Below are 19,918 nucleotides of genomic sequence, written 5' to 3' on the forward strand. Positions count from 1 at the left end.
CTTCTCCATGGGCACCGCCATCTTGGAAAATGGCGGGCGCATGCGCAGTGCACCCGCCGAATCTGCCGGCCGGCAGATTCGTTCCCTGTACATTTTGGTCGCTGTGATAGGTTCTATCACAGCGATCAAAATAAAAAAATAGTAAATAAACCCCGCCTTTATCACCCCCATAGGTAGGGACAATAATAAAATACAAAAAATATAATTATTTTTGTTTTTCCATTAGGGTTAGGGTTAGGGGTAGGGTTAGGGTTAGGGATAGGGTTGCACTTAGGGTTAGGGTTGCACTTAGGGTTAGGGTTGCACTTAGGGTTAGGGTTGCACTTAGGGTTAGGATTGCACTTAGGGTTGCACTTAGGGTTAGGGTTGCACTTAGGGTTGCACTTACTGTTAGGGTTGCACTTAGGGATAGGGTTGCACTTAGGGTTGCACTTAGGGTTGCACTTAGGGTTAGGGTTGCACTTAGGGCTAGGGTTGCACTTAGGGTTGCACTTAGGGTTAGGGTTGCACTTAGGGTTGCACTTAGGGTTAGGGTTGCACTTAGGGTTAGGGTTGCACTTAAGGTTAGGGTTCCACTTAGGGCTAGGGTTGCACTTAGGGCTAGGGTTAGAATTTGGGTTAGGGTTAGAATTAGGGTTAGAATTAGGTTTAGGGTTGCAATTAGGGTTAGGGTTACAATTAGGGTTAGGGTTAGAATTAGGGCTAAGGTTGGAATTAGGGTTAGAATTAGGCTATGTGCACACGGTGCGGATTTGGCTGCGGATCCGCTGCGGATTGGTCGCTGCGGATTCGTATCAGTTTTCCATCACGTTTAAAGTACCACGTAAACCTATGGAAAACCAAATCCGCTGTGCCCATGGTGCGGAAAATACAGCACGGAAACGCTGCATTGTATTTTCCCAGCATGTCAATTCTTTGTGCGGATTCCTCAGCGTTTTACACCTGCTCCATAATAGGAATCTGCAGGTGAAATCCACACAAAACACAGGAAATCCGCGGTAAATCCGCAGGTAAAGCGCAGTGCGTTTTACCTGAAGATTTTTCAAAAAACGGTGCAGAAAAATCCACACACAAATCCGCAACGTGAGCACATAGCCTTAGGGTTAGGGTTGGAATTAGAATTAGGGTTGGAATTAGGGTTAAGACTAGGGTTAAAGGTGTGTTGGGGTTAGGGTTGTGGTTAGGGTTGGTATTAGGGTTAGGGGTGTGTTGGGGTTAGTGTTGGAGTTAGAATTGAGGGGTTTCCACTGTTTAGGCACATCAGGGGGTCTCCAAACGCGACATGGCGCCACCATTGATTCCAGCCAATCTTGCATTGAAAAAGTCAAATGGTGCTCTCTCCCTTCCGAGCCCCGACGTGTGCCCAAACAGTGGTTTACCCCCATATATGGGGTACCAGTGTACTCAGGCAAAACTGGACAACAACTTTTGGGGTCCAATTTCTCCTGTAACCCTTGGGAAAATAAAAAATTGCGGACTAAAAAATTATTTTTGAGGAAAGAAAAATGATTTTTTATTTTCACGGCTCTGCGTTATAAACATCTGTGAAGCACTTGGGGGTTCAAAATGCTCACCACACATCTAGATTAGTTCCTTGGGAGGTCTAGTTTCCAAAATGGGGTCACTTATGGGGGAGCTCCAATGTTTAGGCACACAGGGGCTCTCCAAACGCGACATGGTGTCCGCTAACGATTGGAGCTAATTTTCCATTCAAAAAGTCAAATGGCGCGCCTTCCCTTCCGAGCCTTGCCATGCGCCCAAACAGTGGTTTACTCCCACATATGAGGTATCGGCGTATTCAGGAGAAATTGCCCAACAAATTTTAGGATCCATTTTATCCTGTTGCCCATGTGAAAATGAAAAAATTGAGGCTAAAATAAATTTTTTGTGAAAAAAAAGTACTTTTTCATTTTTACGGATCAATTTGTGAAGCACCTGAGGGTTTAAAGTGCTTACTATGCATCTAGATAAGTTCCTTTGGGGGGGTCTCGTTTCCAAAATGGGGTCACTTGTGGGGAAGCTCCAATGTTTATGCACACAGGGGCTCTCCAAACGTGACATGGTGTCCGCTAACGATTGAGATAATTTTTCATTCAAAAAGTCAAATGGCGCTCCTTCCCTTCCGAGCCTTACCATGTGCCCAAACAGTGGTTTACCCCACATGTGAGGTATCAGTGTACTCGGGAGAAATTGCCCAACAAATTTTAGGATCCATTTTATGCTGTTGCCCATTTGAAAATTAAAAAATTTAGGCTAAAAGAATTTTTTTGTGAAAAAAAAAAAGTTCTTTTTCATTTTTACGGATCAATTTGTGAAGCAGCTGGGGGTTTAAAGTGCTCACTATGCATCTAGATAAGTTCCTTGGGGTGTCTAGTTTCCAAATGGGGTCACTTGTGGGGGAGCTCCAATGTTTAGGCACACGGGGGCTCTCCAAACGCAACATGGTGTCCGCTAAAGATTGGAGCCAATTTTTCATTCAAAAAGTCAAATGGCGCTCCTTCCCTTCCGAGTTCTGCCGTGCGCCCAAACAGTGGTTTACCCCCACATATGAGGTATCAGCTTACTCAGAACAAATTGGACAACAACTTTCGTGGTCCAGTTTCTCCTTTTACCCTTGGGAAAATAAAAAAAATTGTTGCTAAAAGATCATTTTTGTGACTAAAAAGTTAAATGTTCATTTTTTCCTTCCATGTTGCTTCTGCTGCTGTGAAACAGCTGAAGGGTTAATAAACTTCTTGAATGTGGTTTTGAGCACCTTGAGGGGTGCAGTTTTTAGAATGGTGTCACTTTGGGGTATTTTCAGCCATATAGACCCCTCAAATTGAATTCAAATGTGAGGTGGTCCCTAAAAAAAACGGTTTTGTAAATTTTGTTGTAAAAATGAGAAATCATTGGTCAAATTTTATCCCTTATAACTTCCTAGCAAAAAAAAATGTTGTTTCCAAAATTGTGCTGATGTAAAGTAGACATGTGGGAAATGTTATTTATTAACTATTTTGTGTCACATAACTCTCTGGTTTAACAGAATATAAATTCAAAATGTGAAAATTGCGAAATTTTTGCCAAATTTCCATTTTTTTTCACAAATAAACGCAGAAATTATCGACCTAAATTTACCACTAGCATGAAGCCCAATATGTCACGAAAAAACAATCTCAGAATCGCTAGGATCCGTTGAAGCGTTCCTGAGTTATTACCTCATAAAGGGACACTGGTCAGAATTGCAAAAAATGGCCAGGTCATTAAGGTCAAAATAGGCTGGGTCATGAAGGGGTTAAAAAAAAAATAAAAAAATATATATATATATATATATATATATATATATATATAATATATACACAGTATATATATATATATATATATATATATATATATATATAGTGCACTTTATATGCACTTTTTGCACATATATTTCCCATTTTTTATTATATCACTATATGCATCTCTTTTGCAGTTATATATATATATTTTTTATACGGTGTGTTGCACTTCATACGTTCTGATGCACTCTTGTGTGCCCCATGGTTCGAGCAAATGAATTTTAGTTATTTTTCCCATATATATATACCTGGCCTTTTTTGTGTCCGTTTTATTGATGCTAGTGTATTTTTATATATATATTTTGATATGCATATATATATATCTTTTTAATATATAGTCTATATTTACCTCCAGGTACAGGCACACTTTTGTATGTGCCATTTTTGCCCATTATACCTCTAATAAAGGCATTTTTATATTCTATTACGGTTTTATCTTGTCTCCTTTTATATTTATTTTTATTATCTTTTGGCTAATATGTATGAATATTTATTTACCTTCCATGTGTAAGGCGCATATTTGTTGACTTCCATACATAGGATTCTCTGGTGTTCTATACTACATACATACATGTTACATGCATGCTACATGCATGCTACATGCATGCATACATACTACATACATGCTACATACATACTACATTCATACATACATACTCCATACATACATACTGCATACATACATACTACATACATTACATTCATACATTACATACAATACATACATATAGACATACAGTACATTAAACATAGATTACATACTCACCATTACTTGCTTGTCATTTTGATCCCCGAAGCCAGTGTCATCTGTAAAAAATATGAAAAAAACAAACAACCAATATACTCCCTGTCCGCAGAAATCCACGAGTGTCCCACGACAATCTCCCGTGGAGAACGGCAGCAACAGCTGTTGCAACCTCTCTCCAGGGGCCCCAGGAAAACAATGATGGGAGGAAGGTATCCTTCTGCCACTGTATTCCTCCGCCGCTGTAAAAAAAAAGTCCCTAGTCTCACTTTATGGCATTGCTGTATGAGAAATTTTCCCAGGCAGCAAATAGCAATTGCCATAAAGTGAGACTTTGAACTCAGGTAACCTCAGTGATGCACTGCAGGAGCCATTGTCTCCTGTCAGTGTGTCACTGAGGGTCCTATAGAGCAGTGACATCACCGGATGTCACTGTTCTATAGGGGAGATTGTCGTCGGACACTCGTTATTAATTGGACTATGGCGGACAGGTGATATACGGTTTATTATTTTACTTTTTTTGCAGGCGCTGAAGTATGGTAAGTATGGTGAAATGAAGAATATTAAAATACTTTTTCATAATGTGTGCGTGTTTTATTAACCCTTTCTTACTATTGGATTAATAACGGATAGGCGTCTTATTGACGCCTCTCCGTTATTAATCCGGCTTAATGTCACCTTACGATAGCAAGGTGACATTAACCCCTTATTACCCCATATCCCACCGCTACACGGGAGTGGGAAGAGAGGGGCTAAGTGCCGAAATTGGCGCATCTTACAGATGCGCCATTTCTGGGGCGGCTGTGGACTGGTATTTGTAGCCGGGGGGGGGGCAATATCCATGGCCCCTCTCTAGGCTATGAATATCAGCCCACAGCTGTCTGCGTAGCCTTTCTGGCTATAAAATATAGGGGGACCCCACGTCATTCTTTTTTGGGGGGTCCCCCTATTTTAATAGCCAGTAAAGGCTAAGCAGACAGCTGCGGGCTGATATTCATAGCAGGCTACAAATATTGGCCCCCGGTCGTCGGCTTGCCCCCTCTGGCTCCGTTTTTTTTTTTTTTCTTAAATACAACGCTCATAAAGGCCTCTTTCACACTTGCGTCGGTATGGGTCCGTCGCTATGCTTCGGGCCGACGTACCGACGCACGTTGTGAAATTTGTGCCTGACGTGGGCAGCGGATGCAGTTTTTCAACGCATCCGCTGCCCATTCTGAAGTCCGGGGAGGAGGGGGCAGAGTTTCTACCAAGCATGCGCGGTAGAAAATGGCAGACGCGATGGACAAAAAAAGTTCACTTGAACGTTTTTTCGTGCCGACGGTCCGCCAAAACACGACATGTAGTTTTTAGTGCAGTTTTTGGTGCAGGTTTTGATGCTGGTTTTTGGTGCAGTTTTTGATGCGGTTTTAGATGCTGTTTTTGATGCAGTTTTCGTTCCGTTTTTTGACCGGTTTTGATGCAGTTTTTGGAAATAAATGGAAAATGTGCATGATTTGAATGGAAACATGCATGAGAAAATGGATTCGGAGGCCGGATTCACCATTTCACATCTGTTTCATCCGTTTTTTGCTGGATCCGTCGCTGTGCGTTTTTTCACCGGACAGAAAAACTGTTCCTCTGTATGTGTTTTCCGTCCGGCGGAAACAGCTTTTTTTTGACGGATCCTGCAAAAAACGGATGAAACGTGTGGCCATCAGGCGCAATCCGACGCTAATACAACTCTATGAGAAAAAAACGGATCCAACGAAAAAAAACGGATCTGGCGGAAAAAAACGGATCCGGTGGAAAAAACGGATCTGGAGGAAAAAAACGGATCTGGCAGAAAAAAAACGGATCCTGCAAATGTGCTCGCAGGATGCGTTTTTTCCCATAGACTTGTATTAATGACGCATGGCCACACATTGCGTCCGTCGTGCAACAGATCTGTCGTGTTTTGGCGGACCGTCGGCACGAAAAAAACGTTCAAGTGAACATTTTTTTGTCCCTCACGTCTGCCATTTTCTACCGCGCATGCGTGGCAGAAACTCTGCCCCCTCCTCCCCGGACTTCAGAATGGGCAGCGGATGCGTTGAAAAACTGCATCCACTGCCCACGTCGGGCACAAATTTCACAACGTGCGTCAGTACGTCGGCCCGACGCATAGCGACGGACCCATACCGACGCAAGTGTGAAAGAGGCCTTTATGAGCGTTGCATTTAAAACAAACAAAAAAAAAAACGGAAAAAAACGGCGTGGGCTCCCGCGCAATTTTCTGCGCCAGAGGGGGAAAGCTGACGACCGGGGGCCAATATTTGTAGCCTGCTATGAATATCAGCCCGCAGCTGTCTGCGTAGCCTTTACTGGCTATTAAAATAGGGGGACCCAAAAAAAAAATGACGTGGGGTCCCCCTATATTTTATAGCCAGAAAGGCTACGCAGACAGCTGTGGGCTCATATTCATAGCCTAGAGAGGGGCCATGGATATTGGCCCCCCCGGCTACAAATACCAGTCCGCAGCCGCCCCAAAAATGGCGTATCTGTAAGATGCGCCAATTCCGGCACTTAGCCCCTCTCTTCCCACTCTCGTGTAGCGGTGGGATATGGGGTAATAAGGGGTTGCTATCGTAAGGTGACATTAAGCCGGATTAATAACGGAGAGGGGTCAATAAGACGCCTATCCATTATTAATCCAATAGTAAGAAAGGGTTAATAAAACACGCACACATTAGGAAAAAGAATTTTAATATTCTTCATTTCACCATACTTACCATACTTCAGCGCCTGCAAAAAACGTAAAATAATAAACCGTATACTACCTGTCCGCCATAGTCCAATTAATAACGAGTGTCCCACGACGATCTCCCCTATAGAACAGTGACATCCGGTGATGTCACTGCTCTATAGGACCCTCAGTGACACACTGACAGGAGACAATGGCTCCTGCAGTGCATCACTGAGGTTACCTGAGTTCAAAGTCTCACTTTATGGCAATTGCTGCCTGGGAAAATTTCTCATACAGCAATGCCATAAAGTGAGACTAGGGACTTTTTTTTACAGCGGCGGAGGAATACAGTGGCGGAAGGATACCTTCCTCCCGTCATTGTGCTCCTGGGGCCCCTGGAGAGAGGTTGCAACAGCTGTTGCTGCCGTTCTCCACGGGAGATCGTCGTGGGACACTCGTGGATTTCTGCGGACAGGGAGTATATTGGTTGTTTGTTTTTTTCATATTTTTTACAGATGACACTGGCTTCGGGGATCAAAATGACAAGTAATGGTGAGTATGAAATCTATGTTTAATGTACTGTATGTCTATATGTATGTATTGTATGTAATGTATGAATGTATTTAGTATGTATGTAGCATGTATGTAGTATGTATGTATGGAGTATGTATGGAGTATGTATGTAGTATGTAATGTATGTAGCATGTATGTAGCATGTATGTAGCGAGTATTTTTATTTTTTTTTCATTCAACACATTAGCCGGATGATGGGACTACTACTGTCCCATCATTGGCTAATGTGTCAATCACTTTCAGTGTAGCAGGCATCGTTCGATGGGACTTGTAGTCCCATCAGACGATGCCTGCTCACACGCACAGAGCCCCAGCATGCCGCACAGAGACCCCCCCACGCCGCACAGAGACCCCCCCACGCCGCACAGAGACCCCCCCCCACGCTGCACAGAGACCCCCCCAGCCGCACAGAGACCCCCCCACGCCGTAGAGACCCCCCCACGCCGCACAAAGACACGCCGCATAGAGCCTGGGCAGCCCGGATACAGCCCCACATAGAATTAGATCCCTGGCAGGCCCGCACAGACCCCGCCCGCACACACAGACACTCACAGTGTCCGCCCACGCACCGCCCATGCACCGCCCACACTCTTCCCCCCCTCCGGAACAGCATATAGAAGGACAGAAAGGGCTTATTTACGTTCCAATATTTGTGTCCCATTGACTTGCATTGGTATCGGGTATCGGTATCGGCGATATCCGATATTTTTGGGATATCGGCCAATCCAATCCGATACCGATACTTTTGAATATCGGAAGGTATCGCTCAACACTATTTATTAGGTGTGCAAACATTAGTAGTATATTTGTTCTAAACTAGGACAGATCTAGATTTATCTTGACGCATTGTAAAGGGCAGCGCAAGCTTCTGGCTGTATTGTATTTTACCTACTGTAGGCATTAATATTAAATTCCATGTATAGTTCTATTATCATCATATTCTAACTAATAGTATAATAAATGGCGGTTTAGCAAAAATGTTTAAATAGAAAAAGTTGGCCGACTGCATTATCATGTGACACTCAATAGCTCTCATATATGTCAGATTAATGGTACTGTCGCAACATACTTGAAAAGCCTAGCCATAAATATCCAATAGATGCAGGTCCTGCTGTCTAATAGAACCCTGTTCTTGAGATAACCATTTTTTTTTGCATTATTCAAATTTGCCAAATTTTCCCAGGAAAATTGTTTGCAGCGAATTGATTCACAGCAATTCTGAAGCCTCCAATTGCACTGAAAAACTTGTATAACATTTTTCTCATTTTCTCAGGCACTAATCATCTTTCAGGTGCATTTCCACATTCTGGAAATTTATTTTTTGTTACAATCTCAATACAACTGCCACGTTTGTGCCACAATTTTCATAAGAGATCTGCACCAACAGCAATGTGTGGAAACAGCCTTAGTTTCTTCAGTATCTTATGTCCTTTTCTCCCTATCTCTATGGCTAAGCTTTGTGTCTTGATGTCTTCTAACTATCCAGATTCACCATAAAATGCTGAATTTCCTGCTTTTATTTTTATACAGTCTTTGATAGTCCCTTGTGCCATGTGTCCCATGTGATGTGGTAACTGTAAGACATTATGGGGAAGTTCACTCAAGGTTATGTGAGCTTTCTATGGCGGCTGCAATATATAAATTAGCAGTAGGCTTCTTAGATGATTTGCACTAAAACAATTTTGCTCATCCCAAATATGTACAAATAGATGTAAACACTTTACTTTTAATAAAAGGCAAAACATCTCATATTGTAAAAAAAAGTGCACGTTTCAGCAGCTTTTAGCTATTTAACCTGAGGACAGCATGATGTAGGGGCTGAGACACAGATTTCAAAGATGAGTCGTTTATTAAGCTGTGTAGTGTTGTTTCCCATGTTGTTTTATGAGCCCAGTGCAAGATTTGGACTAAGCCCCCTCAGTATAATGAGCCCCCATAGTCCTCCACATAGTATAATGCATACCATAGTCCTCCATATAATATACTGCACAGCCCATAGTAATTCATGTAGTGTAATGCACAGCCCATAGACCTCCATATTCATATAATACACAGCCCATATTCTTCATATAATATAATGCAGAACCCATAGTCCTCCATATAGTATAATGCACAGCTCAATAGTCCACCATAAAGTATAATGCACATCCAATTTGTCATCCATAAAATATAATACACCCCCATAGTCATCCATAGAGTATAATGCACAACCCATAGCCCTGCATAAAATATAGTGGGTACGGAAAGTATTCAGACCCCTTTACATTTTTCACTCTTTGTTTCATTGCAGCCAATTGGTAAATTAAAAACATTTCTTTTTTTTTCTCATTAATGTACACTCTGTACCCCATCTTGGCTGAAAAAACCCAGAAATGTAGTAATTTTTGCAAATTTATTAAAAAATAAAAACTGAAATATTACATGGTCAAAAGTATTCAGACCCTTTGCTCAGTATTGAGTAGAAGCACCCTTTTGAGCTATTACAGCCATGAGTCTTCTTGGGAATGATGCAACAGGTTTTTCACACCTGGCTTTGGGGATCCTCTGCCATTCTTCCTTGCAGATCCTCTCCAGTTCTGTCAGGTTGGATGGTGAACGTTGGTGTGATGTAGAAATACTTGGCACTCGTATAGTTGTGTTCAAGAACTTATTTATTGAGTGAAGAATTTCCAGAAATAAATGTGACGTTTCGGTCAATACCTGACCTTCATCAGTCATCTGGATAGAGGAGATCTGTGTGGCAGCACGCTGTGTGGGAGTCTGCATTGTCAACTGCTAAGACAGGAAGACAGTTCTTGAACACACCTATATGAGTGCAAAGTATTTCTACATCACAGCTGACGGATTTGGTTATCCTACTTGTGCACCACCAGAATTCCAAAAGTGCCTTGTTTTCCTAATTACCAGTGAATGTTGGTGGACAGCCATTTTCAGGTCTCTCCAGAGATGCTCAGTTGGGTTTAGGACTGGGCTCTGGCTGGGCCAATGGTCACAGAGTTGTTCTGAAACCACTCCTTTGTTATTTTAGCTGTGTGCTTGTTGGAAGGTGAACCTTCGGCCAAGTCTGAGGTCCAGAGCACCCTGGAAGAGGTTTCCATCCAGGATATCTCTGTACTTGGCCGCATTCATGTTTCCTTCAATGAAAACCAGTTGTCCTGTCCCTGCAGCTGAAAACACCCCCATAGCATGATGCTGCCACCACCATGTTTCACTGTTGGGATTGTATTGGGCAGGTGATGAGCAGTGCCTGGTTTTCTCCACACATATCACTTAGAATGATCACCAAAAAGATCTATCTTCATCTCATCAGACCAGAGAATGTTATTTCTCATAGTCTGGGAGTCTGTCATGTGTTTTTTAGCAAACTCTATGCGGGCTTCCATATGTCTTGCACTGAAGAGGGGCTTTCATTGGGCCACTCTGCCATAAAAGCCCGAATAGTGATAGTTGACTTTGTGGAACTTTCTCCCATCTCCCTACTGCATCTCTGGAGCTCAGACACAGTGATATTGGGGTTCTTCTTTACCTCTCTCACCAAGGCTCTTCTCCCACGATTGCTCAGTTTGGCTGGATGGCCAGGTCTAGGAAGACTTCTGGTGGTCCCAAACTTCTTCCATTTAAGGATTATGGAGGCCACTGTGTTCTTAGGAATCTTGAGTACTACAGAAATTATTTTGTAACCTTGGCCAGATCTGTGCCTTGCCACAATTCTGTCTCTGAGCTCGTTGGTGAGTTCTTTTGACCTCATGATTCTCATTTGGTCTGACATGCACTGTGAGCTGTGAGGTCTTGTATAGACAGGTGTGTGCCTTCAGGTGTGTGCCTTTCCAAATCAAGTTCTATCAGTTTAATTAAACAGAGCTGGACTCCAATGAATGAGTAGAGCCATCTCAAGGAGGATCACAAGGAAATGGACAGCATGTGACTTAAATATGAGTGTCTGAGCAAAGTTTTTTTTTTCAGTTTTTCTTTTTTTATTAAATTTGCAAAAATTTCTACATTTCTGTTTTTTTCTCAGTCAAGATTGGGTGCAGAGTGTACATTATTGTGAAAAAAAAAATGAAATTTTTTGAATTTATCAAAGGGCCGCAATGAAACAAAGTGAAAAATGTAAAGGGGTCTGAATACTTTCCATACCCACTGTATAATGCCCAGCCCATAGTCATCCATGTGTTATAATGTACCCCCATAGTCATCCATAAAGTATAATGCACCCCATAGTCATCCATGAAGAGTAATGTACCCCATAGTCATCCATAAAGTATAATCCAACCACTAGTCATCCATGTACTTGTATGGCCACTGGTTTAAAAAATAAAAAAACTCACCTTCCCATCACACCACGCAGCGTGAAGCCGGCAGCTGACTTCAGCATGAGATGGGAGCACATGACGTCACTGCCATGTGCACTGTGAAGTGCACACTGATGTCAGTTGCTGGCCTGTGGCCTGCCAGCAGTGAATATTGCATCAGATGGGTCTGTACACAGCAGCACACTTCAACTAGATGTGCGTCCCAGGATGCACATCCAGTTGAAGTTTCTGCTGACGTCGATGGACCCCTGACCCACCGGGCTCAGTCACAGCGGCGACTTTTGTGACCGCCATGTTTTGCCCCTCATTATTTCCATACAATGACTGTTTTATCACCAGGAGATTATCACTGCCCAAACTAGCTCCTTTGTGCAAAGTGGGTCTGACTCTGCACCTTCCTCTGATTAGCAGTTCATTATCAATAAACAATATACACAGAGAACCGAGTGTGGGCGGGGTCAGCTTTCTCATCTCTGCTTATTACTACATCTACAAAATTTTGATTGTGTCACAACTGCTGAATCCAATAAATTAAGTGATACATCATTGGAATCAAGGTCTCTTTTTCTACATTATGCTGCTCTCAGATGAGGTAGCAAAAACCTTGACAGGATTCCCTTTAAGGGGACGTGCAATAGAACTGATGATTCTTTTTGTGTGCGTATCATATTTTAGGGGTATGTTTCTGGATACAATTCTTCCCTCCCGAGATGACAATGGTGTGCGACCTTCTATTGGGCAGCGTACAAGACTTAGTGCTGGAGATATTGCACAGGCACGAAAGCTGTATCGATGTCCAGGTACAAAACTGAATTACAAACGTGTATTATTCAGCAGTTTATTTCTCTGTTTCTAGAGTTCAAAGGTGAATGAATGTAAATGGCTACAAGCACAGTCAGCACAAGCAGCCAAGTCAGCATGTCTTTAAAGCCTGTAACCCTTTCTAACATTTTACTTATTAGCTACCTTTTAATTTATTTCAGCATTCTACAAAGCCAGCAGGAATCTACTTGTCTTATTATCTAAATCCACAAAACCATATTTCAGTTAAATTGGTGCCACCCAGTGTTGTCATTTTGGTGTTTCTCCAAAATCAATACGATTCTGTTCCAAGTAAATGCATTAACTAAATGTTGTACACAAAGGTTAATAAACTGTATATGAACCTTGTTCTTAGATGAGATGCAACATGTTTCTTACTGAATGGAGTCATAATTTGGACCAAATGCACACGGACATGTACACTCTTCTGGTAGTTGTGGGATGTACTGCTGAGAAATTTTTTACCCACCAAAAAAGGTTAAACATGGTAAAAAAAAAAGCTGCAAAACTACAAATAATAATAAAATGGCAGTAAAGGACGCTGCTCCATGTAAAAGCAGAAGCGATGTTTAGACCATGACCACAGAGGTGGCCACAGACATTCACGTGTCATCTGGTCGAGCCAAACTTGCTTTGAGCTTTTGCATGAAAGATTTGTAGGTCACTGGTTTTCTTGAAAGCACGGGAATAAAATATACATATTTCAGAACAATAGTAAATTAAATTATATGGTAAATTATTGAAATGACTGTCAAAAAGTGCTGAAATTTAAAAGGAATCGTCACCCCCAAAATCGTATATGAGCTGCGGCCACCGGCATCAGGGGCTTATCTACAGCATTCTGTAATGCTGTAGATAAGCCCCGGATGTAACCTGAAAGATGAGAAATAAAGTTTATATTATACTCACCCAGGGGCGGTCCCGTTGTGGTCCGGGTCCGATGGGCATCGCGGCCCGGTCCAGCGCCTCCTATCTTCATCAGATGACGTCCTCTTCTTGTCACGGCTCCGGCGCAGGCGTACTTTGTCTGCCCTGTTGAGGGCAGAGCAAAGTACTGCAGTGCCAGGTGTCGGCAAAGGTCAGAGAGGCCTGGCGCCTGCGCACTGCAGTACGTTGCTCTGCCCTCAACAGGGCAGACAAAGTATGCCCGTGCTATAGCCGCGGCAGGAAGCAAAGAAGAGGACGTCATCGTATGAAGATGGGAGGTGCCGGAGTGGACTGCGACGCCCATCGGACCCGGGTCCGTCCCTGGGTGAGTATAAACTAACCTCTTTTTCTCATCTTTCTGGTTACATCGGGGGCTTATCTACAGCATAACAGAATGCTGTAGATAAGCCCCTGCTGCCGGTGGCCGCAGCTCATATACGATTTTGGGGGTGACAGACTGCCTTTAAGCTTATCCAGTACAATAAGAATTTCAGTATTTTTTTTTTAGATTTTTAGATTCCTATAAATATATCGTTCTTAGTGTAGACATTGACATGTCCTCACTGCATATTCATTTATTATTATAATTATCCCCAATTTATTTATGTATCCTATATACTATTTTTATAATTGCTCAGATGATATATATATCATATAAATGATCTGCTTACTTGGCTAGAACAGTAAGGTGGATAGAGTTACCAACAATGTGCACCTAGCCCAGAAATACTGACTGTGGTGTGGGAATACCGCTAGATTGCATTTTTCAGACAGAAGTTTTTTCCACTGCTTTTCTTTTCCAGGTTCTAAAGATGCTGCATTGTATTAAATTTTATAATTGATGATTAGTGACTAATTTACAACTACTTAGACATGATGACTGTGAATGATATGCATGTTTTTCAGCATGTGGAGAAACGTTACAAGACTCTACAGGAAATTTTTCATCTCCTGGATTTCCAAATGGCTATCCTTCTTATACTCATTGCATATGGAGAATTTCTGTGACCCCTGGGGAAAAGGTAGAGGGTTCTGTTGTTATTTCACAGTTATATTCTATTTTATTCAAATGAAAGTCTGGAAACTAAAAATCCAGCTTCTTAAAGGGAATCTGTAAGTAAGCTCAACAGTCCTCCACCCCAAACCACATATATGGGCATGCAGGTTTCTGAATTATAAATATATGGACACCTCTATATCTGTTTCTGCACTTCCAAGTAATTGGCATTTTAATTCATATGCAAATGAGATGTTAAGTGCATGACAGAGCACTTAAAGAAGCACTGCAATCAAACTTTTTATCCACTTAATATATTGCAATCATCATATTATATAGCACTGTGTTCTTACAATTGCACATTTTGCCTTTCTACCCAGCTAATTCTTCTCTTTTCCATTAGGTCTATGACATCATGTGATTAAAAAATGACTAGCTGAATCCTTCTAAGCTCTATGTAGAAACAGGAGGTCAGTTTTCTCTGTATGAGTTTTGAATCACTGCAAAGTCCCTTGCGATGGAGGAGGGAGTCTCTCCGTCAGGCGTTGAAGCGGGGGATGGTGAATACATGGACAAGAGACTTCCTGTTTCTAAATAGAGAAAATAGTTGGGTAGAAAGACAATATGAGCAATTGTAAGTGCACAGTGCTATATAATATGATGATTGCAATATATTAAGAAGACAAAAACTTTGATGTAGGAGGAGTGCTTCTTTAACCCCTTAACCCCTTCATGACCCAGCCTATTTTGGCCTTAATGACCTTGCCGTTTTTTGCAATTCTGACCAGTGTCACTTTATGAGGTAATAATTCAGGAACGCTTCAACGGATCCTAGCGATTCTGAGATTGTTTTTTTGTGACATATTGGGCTTCATGTTAGTGGTAAATTTAGGTCGATAATTTCTGAGTTTTTTTGTGAAAAAAACGGAAATTTGGCGAAAATTTTGAAAATTTCGCAATTTTCACATTTTTAATTTTTATTCTGTTAAACCAGAGAGTTATGTGACACAAAATAGTTAATAAATAACATTTCCCACATGTCTACTTTACATCAGCAGAATTTTGGAAACAAAATTTTTTTTGCTAGGAAGTTATAAGGGTTAAAATTTGACCAGTGATTTCTCATTTTTACAACAAAATTTACAAAACCATTTTTTTAGGGACCACCTCACATTTGAAGTCAGTTTGAGGGTTCTATATGGCTGAAAATACCCAAAAGTGACTGACTATCGCAGCTGACATCCGGCACTATGTGCCAGGAGCGGTCACGGACCGCTCCCGGCACATTAACCCCCGGCACACTGCGATCAAACATGATCGCAGTGTGCCGGCGGTACAGGGAAGCATCGCGCAGGGAGGGGGCTCCCTGCGTGCTTCCCTGAGACCCCCGGAGCAACGCGATGTGATCGCGTTGCTCCGAGGGTCTCTTACCTCCTCCTCCCTGCAGCAGGCCCGGATCCAAAATGGCCGCGGCATCCGGGTCCTGCAGGGAGGTGGCTTCACAGCGCCTGCTCAGAGCAGGCGCCGGGAAGCCTGGATGTGTGCACGTCAGATCGCTGATCTGACACAGTGCACAGCAAAGTGTCAGATCAGCGATGTTACACTATAACATGATGCCCCCCCTGGGGCAATGTTATAGTGTAAAAAAAAAAAAATTCAAATGTGTAAAAAAAAAAAAAAATTCCAAAACAAATTCCAAAAAAAAAAAATATATTGTTCCTATAAATACATTTCTTTAAATAAAAAAAAAACAATAAAAGTACACATATTTAGTATCACCGCATCCGTAACGACCCGACCTATAAAACTGTCCCACTAGTTAACCCCTTCAGTGAACACCGTAAAAAAGAAAAAAAAACCCGTGGCAAAAAACAACGCTTTATTATCATACCGCCAAACAAAAAGTGGAATAACACACGATCAAAAAGACCATGGTTGGTACCGCTGAAAACGTCATCTTGTTCCGCAAAAAACAAGCCACCATACAGCATCATCAGCAAAAAAATAAAAAAGTTATAGTCCTCAGAATAAAGCGATGCAGAAATAATTATTTTTTCTATAAAATAGTTTTTATTGTATACAAGCGCCAAAACATAAAAAAAATATGTAAATGAGGTATCGCTGTAATCGTACTGACCCGAAGAATAAAACGGCTTTATCCATTTTACCAAACGTGAAACGGTATAAACGCCCCCTTCCCCAAAAGAAATTCATGAATAGCTGGTTTTTGGTCATTCTGCCTCACAAAAATCGGAATAATAGCGATCAAAAAATGTCACGTGCCCGATAATGGTACCAATAAAAACGTCAACTCGTCCCGCAAAAAAAAAGACTTCACATGACTCTGTGGACCAAAATATGGAAAAATTATAGGTCTCAAAATGTGGTAACGCAAAAAATATTTTTTGCAATAAAAAGCGTCTTTTAGTGTGTGACAGCTGTCAATCATAAAAATCCGCTAAAAAACCCGCTACAAAAGTAAATCAAACCCCCCTTCATCACCCCCTTAGTTAGGGAAACATAAAAAATTTTAAAAAATGTATGTATTTCCATTTTCCCATTAGGGTTGGGGTTAGGGTTTGGGGTTAGGGGTGGGGCTAGGGTTAGGGTTGGGGCTAGGGTTAGGGCTACAGTTAGGGTTAGGGCTACAGTTAGGGTTTGGCTACAGTTAGGGTTGGGGCTAAAGTTAGGGTTGGGGCTAAAGTTAGGTTTGGGGCTAAAGTTAGGGTTGGAGCTAAAGTTAGGGTTAGTGTTTGGATTACATTTACGGTTGGGGGTGTGTCAGGGTTAGGGGTGTGGTTAGGGTTATGGTTGGGATTAGGGTTAGGGGTGTGTTTGGGATAGGGTTTCAGTTAGAATTGGGGGTTTCCGCTGTTTAGGCACATCAGGGCTCTCCAAACGTGACATGGCGTCCGATCTCATTTCCAGCCAATTCTGCGTTGAAAAATTAAAATAGTGCTCCTTCCCTTCCGAGCTCTCCGGTGCGCCAAAACAGGGGATTACCCCAACATATGGGGTATCAGCATACTCAGGACAAATTGGACAACAACTTTTGGGGTCCAATTTCTCTTGTTACCCGTGGGAAAATAAACATTTGGGGGGCTAAAAATACATTTTTGTGGGAAAAAATTAATTTTTATTTTCATGACTCTGCGTTATAAACTGTAGTGAAACACTTGGGGGTTCAAAGTTCTCACAACACACCTAGATAAGTTCCTTGGGGGGTCTAGTTTCCAATATGGGGTCACTTGTGGGGGATTTCTACTGTTTAGGTGCATCAGGGGCTTTGCAAATGCAACGTGACGCCTGCAGATCAATCCATCGAAGTCTGCATTCCAAATGGCGCTCCTTCCCTTCCAAGCTCTGCCATGCGCCCAAACGGTGGTTCCCCCCACATATGGGGTATCAGTGTACTCAGGACAAATTGCATAACAACTTTTGGGGTCGAATTTCTCCTGTTACCCTTGGGAAAATACAAAACTGGGGGCTAAAAAGTAATTTTTGTGAAAAAAAAAAAAGAGTTATAAACTGTAGTGAAACACTTGGGGGTTCAAAGCTGTCAAAACACATCTAGATAAGTTCCTTAGGGGGTCTACTTTCCAAAATGGTGTCACGTGTGGGGGGTTTCAATGTTTAGTCACATCAGGGGCTCTCCAAACGCAACATGGCGTCCCATCTCAAGTCCAGTCAATTTTGCATTGAAAAGTCAAATGGCGTTCCTTCCCTTCCGAGCTCTGCCATGTGCCCAAACAGTGGTTTACCCCCACATATGGGATATCAGCGTACTCAGAACAAATTGTACAACAACTTTTGGGTTCCATTTTCTCCTGTTACCTTTGGTAAAATAAAACAAATTGGAGCTGAAGTATATTTTTTGTGAAAAAAAAGTTAAATGTTCATTTTTTTTTAAACATTCCAAAAATTCCTGTAAAACACCTGAAGGGTTAATAAACTTCTTGAATGTGGTTTAGAGCACCTTGAGAGGTGCAGTTTTTAGAATGGTGTCACACTTGGTTATTTTATATCATATAGACCCCACAAAATGACTTCAAATGTGATGTGGTCCCTAAAAAATATTGATGTTGTAAAAATGAGAAATTGCTAGTCAAATTTTAACCCTTATAACTCCTTAACAAAAAAAATTTTGGTTCCCAAATTGTGCTGATGTAAAGTAAACATGTCAGAAATGTTACTTATTAAGTATTTTGTGTGACATATCTCTGTGATTTAAGGGCAAGTTGGAAAATTGCAAAATTTTCTAAATTTTCGCCAAATTTCCATTTTTTTCACAAATAAACGCACGTTATATCGAAGAAATTTTACCACTATCATGAAGTACAATATATATATATATACAGTATATGTGTGCTCTGGTGGAGAGATGGTGGAGGATTGATTTTGCTAAGAGTTTCTTTTTAAAACTCTCCTGTCATCCCTTTTGTGGAGCGCTTTTTAAGAATTCTGTATTCTATATATATACATACAGCACAGACCAAAAGTTTGGACACACCTCATTTAAAGATTTTTCTGTGTTTTCACGACTATGAAAATTGTAAATTCACACTGAAGGTATCAAAACTATGAATTAACACATGTGGAATTATATACTTAACAAAAAAGTGTGAAACAACTGAAATTATGTCTTATATTCTAGGTTCTTCAAAGTAGCCACCTTTTGCTTTGATGACTGCTTTGCACACGCTTGGCATTCTCTTGATGAGCTTCAAAAGGTAGTCACCGGAAATGGTCTTCCAACAATCTTGAAGGAGTTCCCAGAGATGCTTGGCACTTGTTGGCCCTTTTGCCTTCACTCTGCGGTCCAGCTCACCCCAAACCATCTCGATTGGGTTCAGGTCTGGTGACTGTGGAGGCCAGGTCATCTGGCGTAGCACCCCATCACTCTCCTTCTTCGTCAGATATCCCTTACACAGCCTGAAGCTGTGTTTGGGGTCATTGTCCTGTTGAAAAATAAATGATGGTCCAACTAAACGCGAACCGGATGGAATAGCATGCCATAGCAAGATGCTGTGGTAGCCATGCTGGTTCAGTATGCCTTCAATTTTGAATAAATCCACAACAGTGTCACCAGCAAAGCACCCCCACACCATCACTCCTCCTCCTCCATGCTTCACGGTGGGAACCAGGCATGTAGAGTCCATCCGTTCACCTTTTCTGCGTCGCACAAAGACACGGTGGTTGGAACCAAAGATCTCAAATTTGGACTCATCAGACCAAAGCACAGATTTCCACTGGTCTAAAGTCCATTCCTTGTGTCCTTTAGCCCAAACAAGTCTCTTCTGCTTGTTGCCTGTCCTTAGCAGTGGTTTCCTAGCAGGTATTTTACCATGAAGGCCTGCTGCACACAGTCTCCTCTTAACAGTTGTTGTAGAGATGTGTCTGCTGCTAGAACTCTGTGTGGCATTGACCTGGTCTCTAATCTGAGCTGCTGTTAACCTACAATTTCTGAGCCTGGTGACTCGGATAAACTTATCCTTAGAAGCAGAGGTGACTCTTGGTCTT

At 41.8% G+C, this 19,918-nt stretch overlaps 1 protein-coding gene across 3 annotated transcripts in view; it reads left to right on the top strand.

Moving 5' to 3' along the window:
- Positions 1-19,918, top strand: part of TLL1 (tolloid like 1) — a 224,192-nt gene that overhangs the window by 151,688 nt on the left and 52,586 nt on the right. For all 3 annotated transcript variants that reach the window (XM_077279466.1, XM_077279467.1, XM_077279468.1), the window contains 2 exons: positions 12,328-12,452; positions 14,308-14,423. In XM_077279466.1, coding sequence (XP_077135581.1) covers positions 12,328-12,452; positions 14,308-14,423 — 241 coding nt within the window. The remainder of the gene's footprint in view (positions 1-12,327; positions 12,453-14,307; positions 14,424-19,918) is intronic.

The sequence above is a fragment of the Ranitomeya variabilis genome, chromosome 1 (genome assembly GCF_051348905.1).
Source record: "Ranitomeya variabilis isolate aRanVar5 chromosome 1, aRanVar5.hap1, whole genome shotgun sequence".
In the NCBI taxonomy this organism is placed as follows: domain Eukaryota; kingdom Metazoa; phylum Chordata; class Amphibia; order Anura; family Dendrobatidae; genus Ranitomeya; species Ranitomeya variabilis.